The sequence below is a fragment of the Ursus arctos genome, unplaced genomic scaffold, assembly GCF_023065955.2.
Source record: "Ursus arctos isolate Adak ecotype North America unplaced genomic scaffold, UrsArc2.0 scaffold_19, whole genome shotgun sequence".
NCBI lineage: Eukaryota > Metazoa > Chordata > Mammalia > Carnivora > Ursidae > Ursus > Ursus arctos.
In genome coordinates, this window is record NW_026622863.1 from 24,398,752 (window position 1) to 24,416,162 (window position 17,411).

The 17,411-nt window shown below is 41.0% G+C and overlaps 1 protein-coding gene across 4 annotated transcripts in view; it reads left to right on the forward strand.

Moving 5' to 3' along the window:
* WWP2 (WW domain containing E3 ubiquitin protein ligase 2) overlaps positions 1-17,411 on the forward strand; it is a 142,510-nt gene that overhangs the window by 12,040 nt on the left and 113,059 nt on the right. For 3 of the 4 annotated variants that reach the window (XM_026495129.4, XM_044382470.3, XM_048223763.2), the window contains exon 2: positions 10,549-10,633. In XM_026495129.4, coding sequence (XP_026350914.1) covers positions 10,564-10,633 — 70 coding nt within the window. In that variant the 5' untranslated portion in view covers positions 10,549-10,563. Of the gene's footprint in view, positions 1-6,921; positions 8,558-10,548; positions 10,634-17,411 lie in introns of those variants that run through there. The other variant, XM_026495130.4, reaches the window with a different exon arrangement.

Sequence of the window (17,411 nt, forward strand, 5' to 3'; positions counted from 1 at the left end):
TGAAGTCAAATTTATCTTGTATTTATTTATTGTTTGTACTTTTCATATTATATCTAAGAAACCATTTTTTGATTTAAAGCCATGAAGATTTAGGGGCGCCTGGGTGGCACAGCGGTTAAGCGTCTGCCTTCGGCTCAGGGTGTGATCCTGGTGTTATGGGATCGAGCCCCACATCAGGCTCTTCTGCTATGAGCCTGCTTCTTCCTCTCCCACTGCCCCTGCTTGTGTTCCCTCTCTCGCTGGCTGTCTCTATCTCTGTCGAATAAATAAAATCTTTAAAAAAAAAAAAGCCATGAAGATTTATACCTATTTTTTTCTGAGTTTTATAGTTTTTGCTCTTATATTTTGGATTTTGGTGCATTTTGAATTCATTTTTGTATAAGGTGTGAGGTAAAGGTCTAACTTCATACATTTGTACATGGATATCCAGTTATCCCGGCACCATTTGCTGAAAAGACTATTATCCTTTTTCCATTGTATTGTCTTGGCACCCTTGTCTAAAATCAATTGTATTTAAGTGTATGGGTTTGTATCTGGACTCTCAATTTTCTTTTTTTTTTTTTATTTAAGATTTTATTTATTTATTTATTTGAGAGAGTGAGCACGCGCACATAAGCCGGGGCAAGAGGGAGGGGCAGGGAGCCCAACTCTGGGCTCAATCCAGGGCCTTGAGACCATGACCTGAGCTGAAGGCAGACATTTAACTGACTGAATCACCCAGGCACCCCTGGATTCTCAATTTTCTTCATTTGCTCTATGTCTGTCCTTATACCAGTACCATGGCCTTGAGTACTGTAGCTTGCTAGTAAGTTTTGAAATTAAGTAATATACTGGGTGTTAAACACAACTGATGAATTATTGAACACTACGTCTGAAACTGATGGCTAATTGAATTTAAATAAAAAAAGAAATTAAGTAATATGAATCCTCCAACTTTGTTTTTTTTTCCAAGATTGTTTTGGCTATTCTGGGTCCTTTCCATTTCCTTACGAATCTTAGGATAAGTTTATCAGTTGAGTTCTCTTTTTCTTTTTGTATATTTTGATATCTGGCTTTTCTGTCTGAGGCTCTCCTCAAATAGTTACGTTCCTTTATGTATGAAGTGCCAACAGGCTGAGCTGTGTGCTAGGACTCAAATGAGGGAGGGTGAGTGGGGATGGGGGAGTGACTTCTCACAGTTCAGGATGTTGACTTCCACTTTATCTCCCTGGATTGGTATGGTGCCTTATCACTACCCTCATCTGTGCCTGAAGTCCTCAGGTCTAGTGTAGTCTATCTGGAGACTAAAAATGAACTCTCCTGTTTGGGATTTGTGGGGGGGCGGTGACTGCCTGGCTGAATTGTTGGGGAGGAGAGTCTGGCAACTCTGTTTTTCATACAGGCTTTTACTCGTCTCTCCTGTTTTTAGGCCTACGTCCGCTCGCACTTTCAGAGGTACCTAGTGCCCGCAGTTATTGACCCTTTCTGTGATTTCCCAGTACTATCAGCCTGCTTCTTGTCACCTCCTTCTCCTCATTACAGACAGTTAGGTTTCACTTTCAACTCACTTGCCCCTTTCCAGAATGTTGCTGCCCCCTCTATCTGTTGTTTCCTTTATCATTCGTTTTTAGTGGGTTTATATTTTTGTATTTCTTTTCTGTCATTTTGATGGGATTTGAGAAGGGAGAAGAGATAAATATATGTGTTTGATCTGTCATGTTTATTGAGAGCTCCTGGAAGGCTTTCTGAGGGAAAAGTTGGTATCAGGGAAGGTGGGGTAATACTTAGTCCCCTTGGAACCACTTCTGGTATTGCGCTCCTTCACTATATTCTGTTCCTAAAGTTTTATATTGCCCCATTTTTTTTTTCATCTGCGTGTTGTTTTGTGCAATTTTTCTGTATTTTAGTTTAGCCTTAAATACTCTGATAGAGCTAAAGTCCTACTCAGTGCGTTCAACTAATGCAGTGACATTAAACTAGTATCTCATCCCAGCTGTATATTAGGATCACCTGGGGAATTTTTAAATAACGTTAATTGTCTTTACGCTACTCCAGACCAGTCAAATGGGAATCCCTGAGGTTGGGGTTTGGCTGTCATTGTTAGCTGATTTGTTTTGAACGCTCTCCAGATAATTCAAATGTGCAGAAAGAATTGAGAACCACTGCTCTAGTGCATTTCATGTTTCATTAAGAATAATTTTACCTGGGGCGTCTGCCTTCGGCTCAGGGCGTGATCCCGGCGTTCTGGGATCGAGCCCCACATCAGGCTCCTCTGCTATGAGCCTGCTTCTTCCTCTCCCACTCCCCCTGCTGTGTTCCCTCTCTCGCTGGCTGGCTGTCTCTGTCACATAAATAAATAAAATCTTAAAAAAAAAAAAAGAATAATTTTGCCTAACAGGATAAATTCCATTGAATGTCTTACTGCCATTTCCTTCCTCCTTCATTGCCCTTGAGACACACTGGCCCCTGTTTGTTTATTTGTTTTTTTAAAGATTTTATTTATTTGACACAGAGAGGGAGAGAGAGCACAAGCAGGAGGAGTGGGAAGGGAGAAGCCGACTCCCTGTTGAGCATGGGGCCCCATGTGGGACTTGATCTCAGGACCCTGGGATCATGTCCTGAGCCAAAGGCAGTTGTCCAAACCAACTGAGACACCCAGGTGCGCCCCCCCCCCCCCATTCGTTTTTTATAGTCCCAAGACTTACTGCCGTCTTGAGATCTTTTGGTGTTGGCTCTTTAATCTGCCTGGAATGTTCTTCCACTGATATTCTCAGTTCTGTCCTTCACCTTCTTCAGATCTTTGGTCAAAAGCCACCTTCTCAATGAGACTTTCCCCGTCCACAACTTTTTTGACCTTTGACCTCCATCTTAAATTCCTGTACTCCTTCACTGCTTTGTTTTTCTCGGAATCACTTGTCACTTCTACAGTTCTCTCATTTGCTTTCTGTCTGACATCCCTCTTGGCACATGTCCTTTCCCTGTTATCAGTCTTTTAGTTTTTAAAGAAGCCAGTGGATGGAGCCTCATGTATTCTTTCTCCCATGCCTTTCTTTTCTGTGTGTAGATGCAAGTTTCTGACCTGTATCATTTCTTTCTCCTGGAAGGACTTCTTTTAAACACTTCTCTCAGGGTATGTTTTTGTTTGAGGAAGTCTTTTGTTTATTTTTTCACTTTTAAAGAATAACTCCATTGGATGCAAAATTCTAGGTTAGTGTGTTTTTTCTTTCAATATTTTAAATATTTCACTCTGCTCTCTTCTTGCTTGTATGGCTTCTGATAAAAAGCCTGTTGTAATTCTTATTCTCATTCCTGTACGGGTTAGCTGTTTTCTTTTCCCTTTGGCTTCTTTCAAGATTTTCCCTTTGTTTTTGGTTTTCTCTAGATTCAGTATGGTAATATTATATGTCTAGTTTTTTGTTTGTTTGTTTTGTTCTTGTTTTTGGTGTTTATCCTGCTTCATGTTCACTGAGCTTTCTGAATTTGGGGCTTGCTGTAGGTCATTAACTTTGGAAAATTCTTGGCCATTTTTACTTCAGATATTTTTTTTCCTCTGTTCTCTCTTCTTCTGGAATTCCAGTTATGCATATTTTGCACATTTTGAAATTATCCCACAGTTCTTGGACTTTTAAAAACATTCTTTTTGGGGGCGCCTGGGTGGCTCAGTCGGTTGAGTGGCTGCCTTCGGCTTCCGTCATGATCTCAGGGTCCTGGGACAGAGTCCTGCATTGGGCTCCCTGCTCAGCCGGGAGTCTGCTACTCCCTCTTCCCCTTCCCCTTCACTCATTCTCTCTCTCTCTCTCAAATAAATAAATAAAATCTTTAAAAAAATTCTTTCTTTTTGCATTTCCATTTGGGAAGTTCCTGTTGACATATCTTCAAGCTCTCTGATTGTCTACTGATGAACCCATCAAGGCATTCTACATTTCTCATATACTGTTTTGGATTTCTAGCGTTTTCTTCTTTTTTTTAGAGTTTCCACATCTCTGCTTACATTATGCACCTGTTCTTGTGTGTTTTCTACTCTTTCCATCAGAGCCCTTAACATATCTATCCATAGTTATTTTAAATTCTCTGTCCATTAGTTTTAAAATCTGTGTCATCTCTGAGTCTGGTTCTGATGCTTGCTTTGTCTCTTCACACTGTTTTTCTTGCCTTTTAGCATTACTTATAATTTTTTAAAAATTTATTTTTTCTACAGAGAGAGAGGGTGAGAGAGCATGTGTGCACGTGCATGCCAAGGGGGGAGAGACAGAGGGAGAGGGAGATAGAGAATCCAAAGCAGACTCCCTTCTGAGCATGGTGCCTGACTTGGGGCTTGATCCCATGACCCTGGGATCATGACCTGAGCTGAAACCAAGAGTTGGGCACTCAACTAACTGAGCCGCCCAGGCGCCCCTTAACATTACTTGTAATTTTTAATTGAAAGCTGGATGTGATCTATTGGGTAATAGGAACTGAGGTGAATAGGCCTTTAGTTTGGCGTTTTATGTTAATCTGGCTAGGAGTTGATTTGTGTTTAACAACTGCTTTTGTGTTTAACTGTTGGGGTACCTGGGTGGCCCAGTCAGTTAAGCATCCAACTCTTGATCTCAGCTCAGATCTTGATCTCAGGATCATGAGTTCAAGCCCCATGTTGGGCTGCACACTGGGTGTGGAGCCTACTTAAAACAAAACAAAATAAAATAATTGCTGTAACTGTAGGTACCAGAGGCTTCAGATTTGTCTAGTGTCCTTGGTTTGGTGTCCCTTTTATCTTTGGTCTACCCTAAGAACCCCTTCTTAAATAGAGTTCTCACCTTTCAGCTCTTTCAGCTTTAACCCAATGTTATACTGGACTCATGATATGGTGGGAAAGTAGCGGGGTGGGGGAGCATTGTGTAGTCTTATTAAATCTCGGTCTTTTAGAGGCGCCTGGGTGGTGCAGTCGGTTAAGCTCCGACTCTTGGTTTCAGCTCAGGTTGTGATCTCATGGTTGTGAGATTGAGCTCTGCATCGGGCTCTGTGCTCAGCACGGAGTCTGCTTAAGTTTTTCTCCCTCTCTCCCTGCTCCTTCCCTGTCCTGTGCTCTGTTTCTCTCTCAAATAGATAAATCTTAAAAAAAAAAAAAAAACCCAAAAAACAAAAAACAAGCCCCCAGTTTTTAATGGGTCTGTGTCTGTGGGTTGTGACCTTCACAAATGTTTATTAACTATTTCTCCCCCTTAGGTGAGACAGGAAGACTAGAAGGGCCTCAGGGAAATTTCCTTCCCCTAGTTAGGATAAAGCTCTGGTGAAGTCTTTTTCCCTAGAGAGTAGGCCCTTGTGGAGAACATTTGGCATATTTTACAGTGGTTACTTTTTCCCTTTCCATGCCAGAGCCAGGAGGGAATCTTTCTTGGCTCTTCACCAAGACAACCTTGTAAGGCAGGAATTTTTTTTTTTTTTCTGTTTTATCACTAGCACCAAAAACAGTGCATGGTATATAATAGATGCTCAGTAAATATTTGTTGAACGAGTGAATGAATACCTTTCATCCAGACCCATTAGGTTATTTTACATAGATGTGGGAAAATTTCTCAGACCTAAAATGATAATAACCTGATGACATTACTCTGAATAAATAGTCCTTAAATCTATTGTTTACTTATTGGGTTTTGTGGTGTTTTGTGAGTGTCTCTCTAATCTGAAACCCTACCTAAAATGGGATTTTTTTTAAAAAATGATTTTGTTTATTTATTTGACAGAGAGAAAGGCAGCGAGAGAGGGAACACAAGCAGGGGGAGTGGGAGAGGGAGAAGCAGGCTTCCCACTGAGCAGGGAGCCCAATGCGGGACTCGATCCCAGGACCCTGGGATCATGACCTGAGCCAAAGGCAGACGCTTAACAACTGAGCCACGCAGGGGCCCCCTAAAATGGGATTGTTGCAGAGCAGTTCTCATGCTTTTTTGACTGCAACCTTTAGTAAGAAATGTATTTTGTATCATGATCCATGATATAAATGTCCTTTTATCTGGACAGACTTTTTATGAAATAAAACTTTCCTTTATGAGTGATGTACTCTTATATTTTCTACTCTGTTATATTTTATTTAAAAAATGCATTAAAAAAGATTTTATTTATGTATTTGTCAGAAAGAGAGAGTGAGTGAGCATGAGCAGGGGGAGGGGCAGAGGGAGAAGCAGGCTCCACACTGAGCAAAGAGCCCATTGTGGGACTCGTGCCCAGGACCCTGGGATCATGACCTGAGCTGAAGGCAGATGCTTACCTGACTGAGCCACCCAGGTGTCCCTAAAAAAGTGTTTTTCAAGATTTACATAGAGGATAGGTTCAGAGGACAATATGTTTTTAGTTTTTTTAAAAGAAATTTGGGTAAATCTACCACAGTTCGTTTTGGTTTTCCCCTTTCCCTCCCAGTAAATCCATTACTCCCTTCAATAATGAAATTCTTTGTGTGTCTATAACCTTTGTTGATACTTTATTTATTTATTTTTTAAAATATTTTATTTATTTATTTGACAGAGATAGAAACAGCCAGCGAGAGAGGGAACACAAGCAGGGGGAGCGGGAGAGGAAGAAGCAGGCTCACAGCAGAGGAGCCCGATGTGGGGCTCGATCCCATAACGCCGGGATCACGCCCTGAGCCGAAGGCAGGCGCTTAACCGCTGTGCCACCCAGGCGCCCCTTTGTTGATACTTTAAACATTGTTCCCCTTCCTCCTCTTTCCTGTCCTGGGTTTATGCTAACTCAGTTTTTGGGGAGTGATTTGGATGCAAACATTTCCCATTGCTATTAGCAAGGGAAAAAATTACTTGAGTCCATGTACAGTGTTGCTGAGATAGGTACAGAGTAAATTCTGGGCCTCAGGTTTCTTGAGCTTCCTGTAGTGGTTAGTGGGGATTGAAGCCTCACGTCCATTAGGGATCATGTCTCCTATGGGACCCTGAGGCAGAAGCAAAGAGGTTAAACATACTTTGGGATGGGATCTGACTTCTCTTCTCTACTAATGGTTACTTTTTTTAAATACATGGTTGGACGAGTCTTACAGTTCAAAATACCTACCTTGTAATGTGAAGGTGGTATTTTCCTGATTGGATCTGGAAAGAAGGACAGTGCCCCACATAATAACACTGATTATTGTTAATAAACACTGGGCCGTAATCATGAAAGATACTGGAGAAAGAAAACGTGTTATCTACTCTGTTTCTCCTGCTTTCCCAGTTGGCTTTCTTCCTTCTGAGCCTTCTTTAGAATTTATCTGATTGATTTTGTTTTGGGGCCATGAAGTATATAGATCAAGAGGTTTGGTCTTCCTCCCATTTAACAGGCCATGTGGGAAGTGCCAGTTTCATTCTCTTGAATTTTCTTGAGTTCAGGGCAGAGGCTAAAAAAGAGTAAAGCTCAGGGAGGACATGCTAGTTTAAACTCAGTTGAGTTGCCTTAGGAAAGAGAGAGTCCCAATAGATGTAAAGATTTTTAAAATATTCTTTTAATTTTTAAGTCTATAAATAATGGATTTCCTGCTTGTAGTGCTTTAACCTCTGTTACTGAAAGCCCTGAGGCTTAATTTGTAATCATTAATCTTTCCTTCATTATTCAAGATAAGATCTTCCCCCCCTTTTAAAATTATTGTTAAATTATGAGAAAGATCAAACATGTAAAATGGTTCAGAGAATAAGATAACGAACAGTAATAAAAACCACCATCTGGATTTAATGAATATTAACATTTTGCCATATTTGCTTCAGAACTTTTTCTTTAAAAGATAAAATGTTGCAGATGCATTTGAAGTTCCCTTGGTCTCTCTCCTTACACCAATTCCCACTTTCCCTTCTGTGCTACCCCAGAGATAACTTCTGTTCTCACCTCGGTGTGGTTACTTCCCAGCCATGCTTTTAAACTTTTATTCCATTTACGTTTTGCCACAGCAATATATACAACCGATTCTGTGTAAGTTCAAATTCTGTGTGGGGAGGGGCAGAGGGAGAGGGAAAGAATCTCAAGCAGACTCCCCACTGAGCATGGAGCCCACCGTGGGGCTCGATCTCACCACCCTGAGATCATGACCTGCACCAAAAATAAGAGTTGGACGCTTAACCAACTGAGCCACCCACGTGCCCCCAAGCAACAGGGTTTATTGACAGATTGAATGTGGGGTGTGAAAGGGAAAGGAGAAGCAGGGATGAGCCCCAGAATTTTGGCCTGAGCCACTGGTTGGAAGGAATTGTTATTAACTGAGATGAGGAAGGCTGAGGAGCAGGTTTCGGGGGGAATATCAGAAGATCAGTTTTGTCATTAGACAAAGAAGGTCTGAGGTTCAAGGGTGAAGTTTGTACTGGACACACCAACTTGGGATTGTCAACGAATGGCTGGTATTTAAAGCCATACGACTAGATGAAATAACCAGAAGACATGTGAGGCCTGGCTCTGGGACACCCTGATGGTTCGAGGTTGAGGAGGGGAGAAGGAACCTGCAAAGAGGCTGAGAAGGAGCAGCCTGAGAGGCAAGGGGAAACATCAGGCAGGTGTGATGTGTTAGAAGCCAAGGGAAGAAAGCATTTCAAGGAAGAGAGTGATCGATTCATCATGTCAGCTGCTGCCAGTAAGTTATATAAGATGAGGACTGAGAATTCACTATTGGACTTAAGAACGCAGAGGTCTGGTCTTAAGAACTTGATAACGGCAGTTTCCGTATCATATTCCTGTATGCTCCCTAGAACTTTTCAGAGGCTTCCATTGCTGCTCCATGTGTAAGATTGAAGTAAAATGCCTGTTACAGACTAGTCCAGAAAAACCAGTCACTTAAAATTTTTTTGAACTGCATATACCTTATAAATAAGGCACATTGTTTTGTTTTGGCTAAAATCATCAAGTATAAAATTATTTGACTTTAGCTATGGAAAATGTCAAAATCAGTGTGACTTCATGGTAGCTACATTTCATCCTCACATAAAGGGTTTCCATTCTTAGAGGAATGTGGTGACTTAATAACCATGTTTTAAGGCTGAACAACTCTTCAGAATAGGAAGTTGGAGGAGAGATCAGAAAGAAATACAATGAAAGAAAGTGTTAATGATGTTGAATAGAATACGGCTTTCTTACTGTTTTTACAGTAGCAGTTCTCGGGTGGGGTCCTTGGACCTTTGTTGGCCCCTTGAGACTTAAAAGGTTTTGCAAGATCAAAACCGTTTTCACAGTAACTTTATTTGCCTTTTTCACTGTGATCACATTTGCACTGATGGTGCCAAAGTGAAGGTGAGTCAAACTGCTGTTGCCATCGTTGGAATCAGGGCAGTGCCACGAATCTGAGCTGTTGTCCTTCTATGCCTCACACAGCAGACTCAGTAAAAAGAGAACAAAAAGACCAGTGTCACTTAAGAATGTGCTTGACGAAGCAGTAAAAATTATTAATTTTATTAAGTCTCGACTCTTGTGCACGTCTTTTTTAATATTCTGTGTGATGAAATGGGAACTATGCCTACGGCACTTCTGCACACGCACGTATAACGGTTGTCTTGGGAAGAAACACTTATGTACGTGTTTGAATTGAGAGCTGAATTGCTTTTTTCATGAAATACTATTTTTACTTAAAAAAAAAACCGAACAAACTGAAGTTACTAGATTTGGGTATTTGGCAGACATTTTCTTGAAGATGAATGAAGTGAGCCTGTTACTTGAAGGAAAACAACGGACAGTATTTGTTGCCAATGATAAAAGATGAGTTTTTAAGTGAAAATTAGAATTTTGGGACACTTACATCTGCCACTAAGAGCTTGACAGTTTCCCAATACTTAAAGATGTGTTTGATGAGATCAGTGGTGACATTCACAAATGTGCTTTTTTCGATAGTGTATAATGAAACGTGTCAACATTTGGAATATCTACATAGCTCAGTAAACCAATATTTTTCAAATGACAAAGGACGATGTTACAAAATTGTATATGAGTAAAAGATCTGTTCAAAATGCAAGATAAACTTATGCTTCTCGCCGTGATAGAGTGACAGGGATGCCTGATGGCTGATGATGTCCAGAATGTGCTTATTGGCCATTCGTATATCTTTTTATTTATTATTTACTTATTTGTTTTTATTTTATGGAGAGAGTACAGGTGAGAGTGAGGCAGGGAGGGGCAGAAGGAGAGGGAGAGAGAAAATCCCAAGCAGGCTCCACACCCAGTGTGGGCTCTGGTTTTGATCTCACAACCCTGACGCCATGACTTGAGCCTAATTCAAGAGTCGGTCGCTTAATCGACTGAGCCACCCAGGCGCCCCTATTTGTGTATCCTTTGTTGATTTAAAAAATTGGATTTTTAAAAAATTGTGGAACTCTTTCTTTTTGAAAATGTTGTATTAGCCTCTCTCCTCTAAATGTTGATGTAATTGTTCTCCGCCCTTCCTAGGCTAGCAGAGACCTATCTAGGCTCTGTAGTCATTACAAGACAGACAAACTCCACCCTGACAAAAGTAGCACAAACTTGCTTGGACGTTTATATTTTCTTGGTTCGTCTCTTTCAACTCAAATATTAAAAATGGGTGCTGTTCCTCAGTCTCTTATCAGATATTCTCTAAACCTCCTGCTGTTTGTCTTACAGTTTTCCGGTGATGACATGGCATCCGCCAGCTCCAGCCGGGCAGGAGTGGCCCTGCCTTTTGAGAAATCTCAGCTTACTTTGAAAGGTGAGTGGCACCATGTGAAATGTTTACCATTCCAGGTCCAGCCCAGTCTATGGGGAAGAGGTAGAATTATTCCACACCTTGGTTTGAGAGCCAAATATTGTGAAATAGCTTAAAAGTGTAACTATTCATTCCCATAGGGTTACCGTGTAGCTGGAATTCTTTTTTCTTTTTTTTTTTTTTTTAAGATTTTATTTATTTGACAGAGAGTGAGAGTACAAGCAGGGGGGAACGGCAGGGGGAGCACAGCAGGGAGAGGGAGAAGCAGGCTCCCTGCTGAGCAGAGAGCCTGACGTGGGGCTCCATCCCTGGACCCTGGGATCACTACCTGAGCCGAAGGCAGATGCTTAACTGACTGAACCACCCAGGCGCCCTATCTTTTTTTATTTTTAATATTTTATTTTTAAGTAAAATTTACACCCATCGTGGGGCTCAAACTCACAATCAGGGATCAAGAGTCGCATGCTCCACTGACTGAGCCAGCCGGGTGCCCGTATAGCTGGAATTCTTTTTTTTTTTTTTTTAAGATTTTATTTATTTATTTGAGACAGAGAGAGATTGAGAGCGAGAGCACAAGGGAAGGGTGGAGAGGGGTAGAGGGAGAGTGAGAAGCAGACTCCCTGCTGAGCAGGGAATTGACATGGGCCTCCATCCCAGATCATGACCTGAGCCAAAGGCAGATGCTTAACCGACTGAGCCACTCAGGCTCCCCTATAGTTGGAATTCTTAAAAAAGAAGGATAAAAGGAACTTTTGGCAAAAATTGTTGAAAATGGTGATTCCTTCATGCCCCAGGGCCCTTTTCTGTTTATCTTCATTCCCTAGGTGATCTCATCCAACCTCATGACTTTATTTATTTATTTTTAAAGATTTATTTATTTATTTGAGAAAGAGAGCGCACGAGAGCACTTGCCCAAGGACACAGTGGGGAGAGGAAGAGGGAGAGAGAAACTTTAGCAGACTCCGTTCTGAGTGCAGAGCCTGATATGTGGGGCTCGATCTCATGATTCTGAGATCAGGCCCTGAGCTGAAACCAAGAGTCGGTCACTTAACCAACTGCACCACCCAGGCGCCCCCCAACATTGTGGCTTTAGATGCCTCCAATAATAAGATCACTGCCAAAATTATGTCTCTAGCCTAGGCCTTTCCCTTGATTGGTTTTTAGATTTTGTATCTCTAGTAGCCCACTTGTCATTCTACTTGAATGTTTAGTAACCATCGAAGCTCCTGGTTTTCCTTTATCATATCCTATATTTAGCCAGTCTGTCTTCAGAATGTATCCATCGTTCAGCCTCTTTGCACCACCCCCACTTTCCCACAGGCTGCCATCATCTCCACCCTAGATTAAGGCAGTAGCCTTCTAACCTGCCTCCCTGCTTCTGTTCTACTTCATTCTTTTGGTCACGTAGCAGGTGCGTCAAGGGCTGTCCATCTCAGCCAGTAAAAGCTGAAGGTCCCACACAATATGACCCCACCCACCACTCCCATTTCTCATCTCTTGTTACTCTCATCTCCTACACTCTGCTGTGGCCATATGGGCCTCTTTGCTATTCATTGAATATCCCGAGCACACTCCCATCTCTGAGCCTTTGCACTTGCTGTTCCCTTTGAGTGAAATGCTTTGGGGCATTTGGGGCATACCTCATTTGCTTCCTTACTTTCTTTAGGTCTTTACTCAAAAGTCACCCTCTTCGACAACGCCTTCCTGATTCTCCCATCTGCAGCCCCCCCCCCCCAATTCCTCATGTCTATCCCTTTCACTACTTTATATTTTTTTCTTAGCCTTGTCACTGGTTAACACAGTACATATTTTTTAAAAAGATTTTATTTATTTATTTTAGAGAGAGAGAGAGAGCAAGTGCGTGTGCTCAAGTGGGGGGAAGAGCAGAGGGGGAGGGAGACGGACAAGCAGGCTGCGCTGAGTGCGGAGCCCAACAACTTGAGGCTCAACCCCATGACCCTGAGAGTGTGACCTGAGATGAAAATCAAGAGGTGGGCAATCAACTGACTGAGTCTCCCAGGTGCCCCAACACAGTACATATTTTTTATTTTTTAAAGATTTTTTAATTTATTTATTCAACAGAGGTAGAGACAGCCAGCGAGAGAGGGAACACAGCAGGGGAGTGGGAGAGGAAGAAGCAGGCTCCTAGCGGAGGAGCCTGAGGTGGGGCTCGATCCCAGAACGCCGGGATCATGCCCTGAGCCAAAGGCAGACGCTCAACCGCTGTGCCACCCAGGTGCCCCAACACAGTACAGATTTTTTGTATTTCCTTTATTGACTGTCTCCTTCAATAGAAGGTGAACACAAAAATAGGGATTTTTGTCTGTTTTGGTTACTTTTGATACCCCAGTGACATAAAACAGTGTTGGACACTTAGTGGGCTGTCAATGAATATTGCTCAAATGACAGGAGGTTGCTTTGGTAGCCTTAGCTGTGCAGAAGAGTTGTGGGACTGAGAGATGCCTGGTGGCCCGGGAACAGCGCTCAGTATAAGAGCTCAGGCCTCTCTCAGGCATGGTCATTTGGAGGCAAAATTGTCTTGTCATTTTTTAAAATTATTATTTCTGAAGTGTAAATGTTATTCATTTCTTTAATCTGTTTTAAAATTGTTTCCTTTCCTTCACTCCTCAGTGCCCTTGCTTGGAGGAAACTAATATTAACAGTTTCTTGTGTGTCCCTTCCAAGATACATGAAAGGGGATATGGTTTTGTAATCTTGAGAGCCAGGTTGCCTTCCTTGGAATGAATACTCTTCTAGCAGTGCACGAGAGTGCCTGTTTCCCCACATCTTTACCGACACAATGTGCTGTCAGACTTTTTTTTTTATTTTTATCTTCGCCAGTCTGATTGGTAAAAATAACTTGTTTTCTTTCTTTCTTTTCTTTTCTTTTTTTAAAAAGATTTTATTTATTTATTTGAAAGAGTGAAGGGGGAGGGGGAAGGACAGAGGGAGAAGCAGACTCCCCGCCGAGTAGGGAGCCCAATGCGGGACTCAATCCCAGGACTCCGGGATCGTGACCAGAGCTGAAGGCACACACTTAACTGACTGAGCCACCCAGGTGCCCCAAAATAATTGTTTTCTCAGCAGAGTTTTATTTTACATTTCTTTAATTATAAATGATGTTTAACATCTTATCCTATGTTTAAGGGAAATTTGGATTTCCTATTCTGTAGATTGTGTGTTCATATTCTCTGCCTGTTTCTTATTTACTTACTGATTTAAAAAAATGGGCTTGATACATTTTAATCATTTTTGTTGATGTCTCATGGCTGCTCTAGCCCTCTTGAGGAGGGAGAAACGTTAGAGTGAACTCGTTAGGGTTTTGAACTTGGAACTTTAGCTTTTACTACCTGGTCTAATAATTAGCAAGTCTAGGTTAAAACAGAAGCCTGCTCATAGAACCTGGTGACATAATGAAGTCCCTGTTTTGGGGCCATTTATTCAGGAACACATTTGACTTGTAAAGATTTCTCAGTGTGAAATTTTACTAGTGTGGAATGAGCTAACTTGATAATACAGGTGCATCTGACTACATATGCATTTAACCTCTAGGGATTCTGTAATACCATTGAGGAAAATGATGGGGAGAGAGAGAAAAAGAGAAATAACAAAATAGATGGTGTGGCTGGTTCCTCCTCCTGTGTATTTCATCAAGAGAGCCTGTAGTGTAATTTAGGAGAGGTGACTATGCTGTTCCCTCTCTTTGCCTCAGTTCCCTTATGCCTCTCTATAATGCAGCCCTAGAGTTTTAAAATACACTTTTAAAATACAGCAAGGCCTTTAACATAAGTGAGCTATTTTATCTGATATTTAACTCAAGAAGCACTGAGAAACTGAACACTGAAAACCAGCAGAACAAAGCAAAAACTGGCTGGTGGGAACCTATTGAAAGACAATATATCAGACTCTATTCTGAGCTTCCTAAGAGCTTTTCATGGGTGTAATTTTGACCATGTGTCATTTTTTTTTTTGCCTTATTTGTTAACTCTCAAAGCTAAATTCTATGTGAAGATGTGAAATTGGAATTTATATTTCATCAAAGAGTAAATAAACTTTGCAGATAAATCTGGTAGGATGTTGAGGCCTTTATTTTGGCTTGTGTTCTAAGAACAAGAAACTTTCAAAATATCATCCCACTGACTAACTGTAAGTTATGAAGGGGAAAATATATCTTGAGAGTGGAGTGACCTGACAGACCCTACATTAACCAGGGAATCAAATAGCACCCATAATAGGAGGACAACCTAGTGTGTGTAGTAGGACGCATACAACGTAACCTATGTAGTATTCTTGAGGAAAATGTTCACTGTGAATCACATCATGAGGAAAACAGTCAGAAAAACACAGCATTTGTGCATTATATGAGACAGCTGGTGGAAGTCTTTAAAAATCATTGTCAGGGAGAATGAAGGGAGAACATTCTAGATTTTAAAAGAGGAACAAGCAACCAAATGCAATTTGCTCATGCTGTTGGGATCCTGGATTGGGGGGAAGTAGCTCTAACAAGTGTGTTTGGAAGAATTGGGGAAAATTTGGATATGTAATGAATATCAAATGATGGAGTAACTAAATTTTTTTCAAGTATAATAACCGTGGTGTGGTTAGATGGGAAAATGTCTGTCTTTTCTTTTTTTCCATGCCTAGCATGGAGCCCAATTCGGAACTTGAGCTCACGACCCTGAGATCAAAACCTGAGCTGAGATCATGAGCCACCCAGGCTCCTGCTCTTCTTTCTTCCTTTTTTTTTTTTTTTTTAAAGAAGTTCTGTGCTCATTATGGGGCTCGAACTCACAACCCTGAGATCAAGAGTTGCATGCTCTACCAACTGAACCAGCCAGGCACCCCTCCATATTTTGTTTTTTTAATGGAAGTATAATTAACATACAGTGTTATATTAGTTTCAAGCGTACAATGTTTAGAACATCCTTATTCTTTTTTTTTTTTTTTTAAGATTTATTTATTTATTTGAGAGAGAGAGAGTCCAAGCAGGGGGAGCAGTGGCGAGAGGGAGAAGCAGGCTCTTGCTGAGCAGAGAGCCCCACATGGAGCTCGACATGGGGCTCGATCCCAGGACTCTGGGATCATGACCTGAGCCAAAGGCAGACACTTAGCCGACTGAGCCACCCAGGTGCCCCTAGAATGTCCTTATTCTTAAGAGTTGTATTCTGGAAGTATTTAGGGTTAATCAGCCATGATGTCTACAACTTTCAAATGGATTATCAAAAAAAAGTTTGTGGGTGTGTGCATAGTTATGCACATACATAGACATAGATATCATATATCTGTATCCTGTGCTATCCAATACGATAGCCACTATAGCCACACAGAACTATTTATGTTAAGATTAGAATTAAATTTAAAATTTAAATCCTCAGTCATACTAGCTATATTCCAAGTGCTCAGTAGCCGCATGTATCTCATGGCAATGCGTTGGACTGTGTTGGCATAGATGTTTTCCTTATCACTTAAGTTCTCTTGAATAGCAATGATACAGGCGCAGACATAGGGAAAAAAACAAACACCCCAAAATATGTGGTGGGGCACCTAGCTGTCTCAGTTAGTAGAGCACATGACTCTTGATCTTGGGGTTCTGAGTTTAAGCCCACCGATGCAGGGCTCAATTCCAGAACCCTGGATCGTGACCTGAGCTGAAGGCAGATACTTAACCTACTGAGCTACCCAGGTGTCCCGAAAAAAGGCATTTTAAAAAAGAAAGTGTGGCAAAATGGTAGTTGCTGCAGAGTATACACAATTACATATTGTCCTATTCTTTAACCTTTTCTGTAGATTGGAAACTTCAAAATAAAACCACCAACTGCAATATGTAATCCTAGATTGGGTCCTGGACCAAAAAAAAAAAGTTTCTTTTCTCTTATGCTATAATGGACATTGATAGGACATTTAACAAAATTTAAATGAGATCTGTACATAAGATCATAGTTTTAAATGTTAAATTTCTCCATGTTGATAATTATACTATGGTATTATCAGAAAATGTCTTTGTTCTTAGAAATATACACTGAAGTATTTAGAAGAAGAGGGGCACAGCATCTAAAACTCACTCTCAAAGTTTCAAGAACAGATGTGTATGTGTATGAGAGAGAATTAGGGAAGAGAAAGAGAATAATAAAGGAAATAAAGTAACAAGTTAATATTTGGTGACTCTTAGGTGACAGGTGACCCTTAGGAATTCTTTGTATTTTTGTTGGAACTTTTCTAAACATCTGAAATTATGTCAAAATAAAAAAGAAAGCAAAGATACCAAAAAACCCCCCCGCCCCCCAAAACAAAAAATAAACCCTCAAACAAATAAAAAAAACCTAGGGAAAAGCTAGAGGGACAAAAATGGAGACATTATAACAGAGTTCTGAGAATTGGCCTGGGAGCTCCCTGATTTTGGATATGTTATTTCACCTCCCTGTACCTTACTTAATTGGCCCAACTATTAAATGAAGGGTTTGAACTTGCTGATTTCTTTTTTAAAAAATTTAAATGCAATTAATTAACATATAGTGTATTATTAGTTTCAGAGATAGAGTTCAGTGATTCATCAGTCTTATATAATACCCAGTGCTCATCACATCACGCGCCCTCCTTATGAACTTTTTGATTTCAAAGAAACTGTCTAGCTCAAAATGATAGGACTATAATTATAACTAGTCCTCCCTCCTTCCCCTTTTTTATAAGGCTCTGTGTGCAGAGCTACTCTCGCACCACCAGGTGGCCTCAGTTAACCTTGGTCTATGTGGAAAGTATTTTGGTTTTCTGCTCTGGACCACAT